Here is a 10,227-nt window from a genome sequence, read left to right as displayed (position 1 = left end):
ATATATGGTAAGATGAGCAACATTGTAAACAACCGCAACCAGTTGTCATACACCCGTGGATAGTCTGCCCTTTGAGCCGTGGTTCTATATTAAAACAACAATCACAGCAGATCCCCACCACCAGAGTTTCCTGCTATTACTCTCCAACTGACTGACAGGTCTTTTAATACACAGCGTCGTATTAGACAGCAATTCAATTTTTTATTGATGTTTTCTGAAGATCTGTTAGCGCCATTCATGTTTGTCAAGGCGCCAGTAAAAGAAGCCCTTGCTCGAGTTAAATGCTGATTTTTCGTTTCTAAATGAAGCTAATCATTTTCATGTGTAAATATAAATGAAACAATATATATATATATATATTTTTTTTTAAAAGGACTTGGCGATTAACAGCTGTGCATGTTTTTTGGGATGTCTCGTCTACTCTAGAAAGGTTCCCTCTTATTTCTGCACTAACTACCGAACCTGCTAAGTTAATATTTTGTCAGTCAAGAGACCCCTGTATGTACAGGGGTAACAGAGGGGAAACCTAAAGTGAAAACTAAAATCAGAGCAGTCATTATTTTCCAATGCTCCTTTGTACTAACATCTAAAAACAAAAAAATTAAATAACAGTATGTCTGAAATGATATATGGTTTCATTTGGGCAATTGGAAGTATCCAGACACCACTCTGGGACAAATTGATGTTAGAAAAGAAAAATTTTCAGTATATCGTTACTGCACAGAAATTTAATTTTTCCGACCGGGAAGTCAACTGTTAACACTTATCGAGGTCTTCCACCTAGCGTCTAGATACCGCCATTACAACAATTTAGGACAGAAAGCAAGGACTCGGGTGACAGAGGGGAGCAATTCACGTAGGATTTTAAACAAACTTTCTTACAGGAAGAACCGTGACAGCTCCGGGCATGTTTCTTTATACAGCAGAGAAGCGTCGAACAGAAAGCTGACGGATGTTCCGTCAGGGGGAGTCTTCATTTTAGAGAGTGTCCTCCTACGACGTGTTAAACTCCGCTGTTAAAACGTCTTCCTCGTCTTGGTGGCCAGCAAGTTGGGAACGGAGGCCAAAAGAGCGTCCACACACACGACTTGATCAGCAACGGCGAAGAAAGGTGGAAAATGTCTTCATTTTAATCCAGGTACAACTAACTTTGCCGCTGGGTTGCTACAAGGGAGAAACCCACGTTGGGTCGCGAGATTCTGACGTTGCGTGCGATGCATTGTGGGAAACTGAGTAAGTCAGGAGCACTGCGGAACAACTGCTTGATTGGGTGGCCTATGTTAGCTGATTTATTGTTCTCTACTAAGTGGTTAGTCTTAACAAAAAAAAAAAAAAAAAAAAAAACAGAATAAAATAAAATTAAACAACATGGAATGCAGGCTGTTCCTTCACAATGATTAATCTGATTTAAAATGAACTTTTAAAAGGCTTGTTTAGGGATCAGGTATCAGGAATTACGTTACAGCCCCAGTCTAGAGTAACTCTATAATCAGTCATCAGACAGTCATGTTACCCGCAGCCAAAGTTAAATCCTCAGACACGAGCTGATGAATGCATTTCTGAGATTTCCAACGATGACAGGTTGTTAATTTAGCGCCACTAAAGTCAACCCAGCTCCACTGAACAGATATTCTTTGATGTCATCACTCCTTGGATCTTATTGGACAGTAAGAATTACCAATGTTAGACGACAGTGGGGTACATTGACATCATTACTGCTGTATCCTGCGCATATCAGAGCGCTGACAAACCAGGTTTACTGAGCTCCAAAAACACATACATCAAGCCATGCCATCCGGCACAGGCTCAAGGTGTCGCTTGGGTCTATAAAACTCCTGCTGGGTCCAGTGAAATCACTGCGTCGGATCTCGAAGAGAGTTCTGCCTGGGAGAGGGAGAGCTAGAATGTGAAATTGGATATTTTGAAGCAGTGGGAGCAGCAGGGAGGAAGAGCCTACTGAGTGCGCACCGATGGGTTCCCTGTGGTGTGCGGATATCAAAAGAAGGCACCACAGTCCGACACAAGCCTGGTGGACGTGAAATGACAAGACAGAAGTTACAAAGAGGTTTTGTCCGAAACCAGAGGGGATTTCATTCAGCACCAGCGGAGACAGAGCTCCTGCTCTGCTCGCGTCAGAGTGTCCAAGGGCTGATGGTCGGTCCGGTGCGTTTTACGCGCATCTTTCCCCGGAATATTCGCCCTGCCTAACAGTAGGTTTTCATGCCTTCATTCATGACAAATACTGCGATTTTAGTGAGAGGCAGATAATTTAGCAAAAACGTGGCGTATTATAATTTATCATGGTCCCACATGAACTTGAGTTAAAAGAAAAAAAAAAAAAAAAAAACAAAAACCCAAAAAACAGAAATAGTCTCTAATGGCTTCATTTCAATTGCTAACTGATCATTTTCATCCTATAATGTTCCTTTCGGAACTTTGGAATAGATTAATAAAGTACAATAAGGGATAGTTACGCAGGGCATTCAAATTATACAATGCAAACAATACAGTAGCCTATAGACTCTTGATGATGGGTTTATTATTTAATGCTTTTTCTATAGGCCAACATTTTGCTGAAGTCTGAAGTCCGCTACAATTTCTTTCTTTACATGTTAACCTCTGTGCAATATGTGTGCTCGTGTCGTGTGTGTCCGTCCGTGGAGGGGGGCGGGGGTTGGGGGGCACCAGACGAGATAGGCCTATTAAATCACCGGGTCCTTGTAGCGCGTACAGAAACGGACGGAGTAAGCCAAAGTGTGAGGGACTGCTCCTCACTTCGTCCGCGAGTAAATCTTCACTTTGCCCGGCGCTGTCCGCCAGGCGCCTCCGCGCCAGATCGAAAACAGCCAAGCGCTGCGGCTCCGCGAAAGTGTAGTTGCGGATAAACGGGTTTTCCCTTTACTACCTGGAATTGACTCGCGATTCCGAGGGGGGGGGGGGAGTCAGACAAAGAGACAGGCGGGCGGAGAGGCTGCTACGGTGCCCAAAGTGCGACCGCATCCTCGTCCCGTCTGTGCTGCCGTGCGGCCGGAATGAAAAAGGACCGGGACTGCGATGGGAAGGTAGGCTGGATGCTTGCTGTTTCAAGGATTCTGAGGTCTCACAAAAATGAATTGGCATAAATGAATGTCGTAGCTGTGACGAGCCAAAAAAAAAAAATGTAGTCTCAATTAACAAAGACTTGAAGAATACTTCCCCATTGATCTGCACAGTTATAAATGAACCTCATTTTCCTGCAGGGCACAGGAGAGCTGAAGCCTTTGGAGATCAATCGCATAACCACCATACAGTATTGTAGTGCTCGTAAATCTTTGAAGGAAATTTATTTCCATACAGTAACATTGGAAATTGAAGGGGTGCTTTGCAGCTTATAAATTCACAGCTGTGCACATTTTTAGAGTCAGTTTTATCAGTGGGAATTTAAACCCCTAAAACTGTCCGATGAGTGTGGTGCCCTGCTGACTCATAGATGATGGAACCTGCAGCCTTATAATGCACTACTCACTGAGTCACATAGGACCACACCTGTCTCCACTGTGCTGTGGTGACACGGGTCTGGTGCTACCAGGACTGTTCTTTCACCTCTGAAGGACCTTACAGAGAGCAGAGACATCCCTGAGTTTACTGTCAGCATCCGCAGGGAAAAGCCAATCCCAGCAGCAGCGGCAGCAGCTGCAGCAGCCACTGAGCCAGCTGTCACTTCTGAAACGCAACACCAACTCCAATAGTGCTGTGAGGGCTCCGGAGAAAAGGCCCAATGTGCTGTACTGCTGTGTGTGTGTGTGTGTGTGTGTGTGTGTGTGTGTGTGTGTGTGTGTGTGTGTGTGTGTGTGTGTGTGTGTGTTTGCCTTAAGTTCATGCACATGTGTGACTGCAGTCAGTTGTGTCTGTTGTATGTCTTTGTGATGACTTCCCGCAGTCGTGGTGTGATAACAACTGAAGGGATCACTTCTATCGGTTTTCTCCTGCACAGTGATGTTAGCTGCAGATGTGCATTTGTCTGCAGCTGCTATCTCAGGTCGTTCTCCTGCAGAACCCCCGTTACTTTACACATCTCCAGCAGGAGTTTAACAGTTTATAATCTGTAAGGAGTGTAATTATCCACTTGAATTAATAATTAATAGAGCATTATATACAGTCATTCAGTGAGTCAGCTTTCATGCTGTGTCCTGATAACTGGCTGATTTTGTTTTAGTCTTCTGTGCATAAACATCTTGTTGGTGCAGTCTTGCTAATCCTTAGCTTACTTACTACGTTTTAGCAGCTAGTACTCGTGTCTTTCTTCCTATATCTCAGTGCAAACATGCATGCCTGTCCATGTGTGTGCATGTTTGTATGCCCGCATTTTCCAGATCTCTGTTTCTTAGTTGTTTCTTATGAAGTATTTATCTTTTTAATGCATCATTTAGAGAGTAAGTACTCTTCAAGCACACTCGAGCTTGTGGTGGATTCGAACCACAGTGTTGATGAATAGTTGTTGCTAGAACACAGAGTAAGAGTAGATCAAGGTCACAGCATCACTTGCTCAAAAAGAATTTTGTCTATGTGCAGGTATGAAGTTGTCTTTATTTCTCTGGGAATGATCACAGACTCCCAGAGAAAATACTTCAAGGACAACTGCTCTCACATTCTACTTTATTAAAATCAGTAGACTGAAGGCTGTGAAATGCTATTTCACAAAGCTACTCTGTGAGATAAATACAATTCTATATTCAACATTTTCAGTGATGAGACCCTCAGTGGAGATTATTTGTGAAGAGGGCTGAGTCACTCAACTGTTACTGGAAGCTGCACATGTACAGGCCAGGAGACTTTTCTCTCGGGCTATTTCCAACAAAATCTTCCCGCATGTACTGTACTTCATGAAGGTGGAACATGTGAAAACTCAAAAGGGGGTGATCTGGTTATTCGACCTTGTTACATATTCTTCCTTTAACACACTTTTCTTTTAAACAATGCCTCAGAGCTAAATTCTTTTTAGATCCCTGTATTGAAGCCCATTTTTAGACAAGGAGAGCATGTGTGTTTTTGTGTCTCTGAACAAGGCAGAGTGCGCATGTGTGTGAGTGTGTGCATGCATGTGTACATTTGTATGTGGATGTATGCACATGCGCTGGCTGGTGCGTTTGCTTGGGAAGCAGAGCTGCTGGTACAGACTACTTCTCTACACAGTGCATAATCAGGTTGAGTAGAACAAAGATGTTTGGTCTACAAACAGGGTTTGTTTGGATCAGGACGATCCCAGCATCCTGAGCCCAAGAGAACAGTGGCTCATTCACAAGACACCAAGGGAAAGGACCCAGTGGAAGGACCAGCTAAGGTCTCTGTAAAAGCTTGTGTATCCCCGGAGAATAACAAGGAGGGCAATAGTGAGGAATAGTAAAGCCTACTTCCATTATGTGCTTTTCATAATAAAATGACAGAGGATTAGTATTCAAAGACATGCCCTGAAAAGCACTTCACAGGTGTACATAACTTTCACGGTAAGTGGCTATTAGTAAGCCTCTTTGCACATTAGTTTGGGATAGATGGAATAAGAACGTTACCAAACAGAACGGATACCAAACAGGTAACCTTGGGTTTGCCTAAATGTCTAAAAAGTTGTCGGTTGGACGACAAGGCTTAAAAGTTAAGAGTTAAGTCTAATAACCTGGTTTAAAATCTTGGTGGTGTGGTGTTGAAAGGATGGTGCTTTGTTTGTTTGTTTGTTAGCTCCCTGCGGCCTTGATTAAAATGAATGGGCGCAAAGCCTAATACCCAAAGTGGCTGCCAGACTAGACTTTTCTTTTCCCTTTTAAGTTAAATCTCAGACAGCTAACTGATTGTTGCAGAGCCAATCGGCAGCCTCAACGACCTCAAGCATACAGACACATATAATGTACATGTATACGAACACATGCAAATGAATGTGTGCCCGTGCACATGAAGTTTTGTACCCTCATCACTGTTACATTATGGATGGACCCAGTGATGCCTTTAGTCTGATGTGATAATGGAAACCCTACGTAATTGCTATGAGTATTTTGACATCTGTATTTCATCACCTAGCCCTTGCCTCAGTAAGCTGTCCCATTATTAAAATAAGATAATTCAGCAATGGCACTACCGAACATACTCTACATATAGAGTAGGGGCAAGATAGGGGCACAGGCATTATGTAAATATGGGGATCTGGTATCCTGATTTTCTTTTGTTTCCTCAAACTATTTCCTCATGAATGTAAAAATCCTACTATGTGCAGTTTTTTCACCATGGTTCCTCTCCGAGTAATTTGCCAGCAGACTGAAATTCTGCCTCCCTATCACACGCTAATCAGATGAGCCACACCACTGTTACAGCTGGCACAATGCACCATTGTTAAGCCGTCTATTGTGTGAATCTTTGAAACGGGGAGGATCTTCTCGAATGGTAAGGTTTAGGTAAAGGGATGCACAGCACGTATCCATTACACTCTGTGTCATCATTGTCCCGATCATGGAGAATAAGTGGGACTTATTACTCAACATCAATACCTCAATTACAAGTCCCATTAATTGCACACTGTGTCTGCGGCATTTTCATCTGGCAAAGTCATTTCAGTTCTGTCAAAACCTATTGTTGCTGCGGTAATGAAAGGCAATTCACATAACCGATTAAATGTAAAATCTGGGTGGCCTCTCTCTCACCACAGCCAAGATCCCTTGAGCAGTTTCCAGTAGTATGCCATCCATTATTAGACATTGTTTTTGTCAAATGTCCCAAGTGAAGGCAGGAATGCACTGTGACTTTGATTGCAAAAGGAGCATACGCCTGGTAAGGCCTCATGCTTGATGTAGGAGATCAGCTGTTCCTGACAGCATAGTTCAGAATGATCATTCCCAAGTGTCAGGCAGCCTTTTTCTCTCCCCGTGGTAAAATATCTGTGCAATTCTTTCCAACATTGTTACCTTTTAAAGCTTCCAAAGACTTAACTGTTACCCAAAAGCTGTTCAAAATCTCAATAGTTTTCTGCTTTTTTCCCCCCAAAAAATGTGTTCTCTTTTACAAGCTTTTTATTCAGAATATAAAAAAGGGTTAAATGAATTATATTTTGCCCGTGGCTCTCCTCTACTTCCTTTTTCGCTTGCTTCGTCCTTCAGCTCCTTTCATCTGTCCTCTGAGTTCATATCCCTGTAGTCTCAAATCTAGGTTGGACCCATTTTCATACAAGGAAGTAGGCGAGGGAAAGATACTTAACTGTAATTGCTTAACCGTACTGCATTGCAAAAGCAGAAGTCTGGTTTAACCAGCGAGGCTGATGTAAGCATCCTTGAAAAGACTGGGAGATTGGAGAATGAACCTGACAAGATACACCACAACAGAAATTCGGGATGAATGTCACAGAAGAAAAGGCTGTTGAATTATTTTTGTTGTTTTGCCTGTTGATGTTCCTTCTGCAGATTTGAGGACATGTCTGTGAAACCATGACATTTCAGACCATGGTTTGTGGTACGCGCAGCTTAGAGTTCACTCAGCTGTGACCTTTTAATGCCTGTTACATTACAGACTCCCTGAGAGAGACGAGTAGAAAACGAGTGAGAATTATCAGAGGCTTGGGGGTGGTTTGGAATTGATTGCATGCCCTCTGCCTCTCTGATGACGAACTGCTTCCCCATGAGACCAATAGACAGCATAAACACCAGTTTGCTTGCAAACATTTCCAGTTTTTACGACCAAATTACCCCAACAGATCTTATTTCTCTTCAATGTGCAATGCATAACTATGATAATGATTACATTTATTCCCAATGACATGCTCCAATTCCGCCACAGGGCTTCTATATAAGGACATTGCAGACAGATCTTTTTCTGTGGACCCGTGGCACTAGTAGTCATTAACCTTCTAGTCAGGCAATTTGGGCCAGAGGAGCTTTTTCTTTGGATGTGGAGCAGGGTGGATACGAGAGGTAGCTGGGAAAGCTAACCCCCTCTTCACAAGGTGAAAAAGGCTGTTTTCAATGGCCAGCTGATGAATGTGGTGTCTGTGGAGGTGCATCGGCCTTTTGGCACTCTCTTTCTCATTCTCATTCACTCTCCATTAATATTTTCCTTCATCCTGTTTCCCCTTCTCGTTCATTTTCCTCCCCGCTTGCTTTCTCATTCTCTGGTCCCACCACTCTCCTTTACTCTTTTCCTCACATTCTCTCCCATCTGCTCCCTTTGTTTCTCACACAGAATCTATTGTAATTGTAACTGACTTTCTCTTTTTGACCCCCCCCCCCGTCCTCCACTTCCTTCCTCTGTCTCCCTGTCTTCCTCTTCACAGTGGATCAGCTGTTGCCGAGCTGAAGGTGACCTGTTGGCTGGGCCAAGGGCTGCAACACAGGACATGGGTCCTGCCTCCCCTCCCCGCTCGTGTCTTGTGTTGCAGCCAGTGGAGCTGCCTGTCTGCCTCTCTGCCGGACTGTCAGCCCACCGCTGATGGACTGAGCTCCCAGAACAGATGGATTGTAGCAACCGTGGACCTGCTGACCCTGCTCCTCACTTTCAAAAAGCTTGTGACTCATCACTGTCATTTTAATTGTAGTTTTCAAAATCAATATATTGTCCTCTCTCACAATTTATAGGCAATAAGGTACTTAAAAAAAATGTTACTCCTGTTGTATTTGTAATGATAACAATGGGATTCAAGGATTGTTTTGGTATATAATGGGGTATGCTTGGTGTCCCCTGTTTAGATTCAATACTTGTTTCAGGTCATGTCTTACCAAGCGTATGGCTGTAGCCGTCAGAGAACAACTCCCTGATGACATTTGCACTGTGACATTTAAAGCAAAGTTAGCACCATCCCGGATTATTATTCCTTTGAAACCATAGGCACAGGGCAAGCCAAATAGGTTTTTAATGAGCCTTGTCTGGCATCAAATGAAGCAGCACTTTTGACCTTCCCAGGGAGCAAACATCATCGTGAAACAATGGCTCCCGACAAGGTCAACAGTGATGTACCTCTGGGCGAGGCAGGCAGGTGCTGGGGAGACACGCACTGGCTGTCTGAGCCCATTTAAATGCTCCCTTATCTTCCCACCATGTTACAAACGAACAGCATAGATGAAGATGTTAGGAGAGTCACACAAGATAGCCTTTGTCTTTGTTCTTATCTCAATAACAAGAGGAGAGATGTGGGAAGTAGAGGGCATGCAGAAGAGGAACGAGACACAGTACAATGCCTCCTTCTACCAGATGTGACCATTCACCTTGCATTGTCGCTCCAACAACTCAGACTTGGTCAGAAATCAGGATTGGAGTGAGGAGAAGTGGCTGTGTCTTTGTGCACATCAGGTGTCGTTTTGTATGTGTGGATCTCTGTAATAATGGAGTGTTTGTGTGTGTGTGTGTGTGTGTGTGTGTGTGTGTGTGTGTGTGTGTGTGTGTGTGTGTGCTTTACAGGAGAGAAAATGAAGCCATTTTCTGACAGGGGTGTCACTTGATCCGGGTGCGGATGCTTGCTGTTTTCAATCTTCCCCTACCTGGACTGTTTACCAGAGGGATTGAAAGGAGGCTATGTGCTGAATGCAGTGCGTGCTGATATTGGCTCACTGTGTTTACCCTGTGTCAGTGCAGATGTCTCAGAAGCAATTTTATTTATTTAACATTATTCAGCCCAGAGCGCAGCCAGATACTTTTGTGACATACCTCCTGGAATGTTCCCTGACCTGATGTTAAGATATTCTTAAAGTGAATTAAGCGAAATAACTCTTAAACATCATTGGTGTACATCTTTTTCGTGGCCTCTGTAAGCTTAACCACAACCACTCTAGGGTAACTTTTTTACAGTTCAAAGTTTCCTCTTCCACTTGGTTTGAATATTTAGCCTAGGCATTTTGAATGGAAAGAATTGTTTTTTGGTTAGAAGACTAAATTAAATGAATATTTCATCAACATTTTGGATTATACTTTTATTCAATTTCTTACAGAGAGTTAGATAAGAAGATTCTTACCACTCTCTTTTTGTAAAGTTAATATGAAGCTACTGCAAGTAGCACGTTAGCTAATCTTAGCATAAGGATTGGGAACAGGGGGAAACAGCTAGCCCAACTCTGTCCAAAGGTGACAAAATCCACCTATTAGTATCTTTAAAACTCACTAATTAAAATATTATATCTCATTTGTTTGAGTAAAAAAAAAAAGTGTAAAAACTGTTTGTGTTAAATTTATGGGGGGTTATGGGCTGGACTATTTCTTGGTTTCTTGTTATCTTTGGACAGAGCC

General features: G+C 43.0%; 1 protein-coding gene across 2 annotated transcripts in view; it reads right to left on the bottom strand.

Annotated features, from left to right (window-relative positions):
• c24h18orf21 (chromosome 24 C18orf21 homolog) overlaps positions 1 to 1,256 on the bottom strand; it is a 20,886-nt gene extending 19,630 nt beyond the window's left edge. Inside the window, exon 1 of one of the 2 annotated variants that reach the window (XR_005706799.1) lies at positions 883 to 994. Coding sequence is in view for 1 of the 2 variants with exons in the window: in XM_040122779.1 (XP_039978713.1) it covers positions 883 to 977 (95 nt within the window). In the remaining variant the exon portion in view is untranslated. Of the gene's footprint in view, positions 1 to 882 lie in introns of both variants that reach the window. The other variant, XM_040122779.1, reaches the window with a different exon arrangement.
• Positions 1,257 to 10,227: the final 8,971 nt, after the last annotated feature.

Source organism: Xiphias gladius, chromosome 24 (genome assembly GCF_016859285.1).
Source record: "Xiphias gladius isolate SHS-SW01 ecotype Sanya breed wild chromosome 24, ASM1685928v1, whole genome shotgun sequence".
NCBI classification, from domain to species: domain Eukaryota; kingdom Metazoa; phylum Chordata; class Actinopteri; order Istiophoriformes; family Xiphiidae; genus Xiphias; species Xiphias gladius.
The sequence above is the reverse complement of the archived record's forward strand: the minus strand, read 5'-3'. Positions and strand labels throughout refer to the sequence as shown.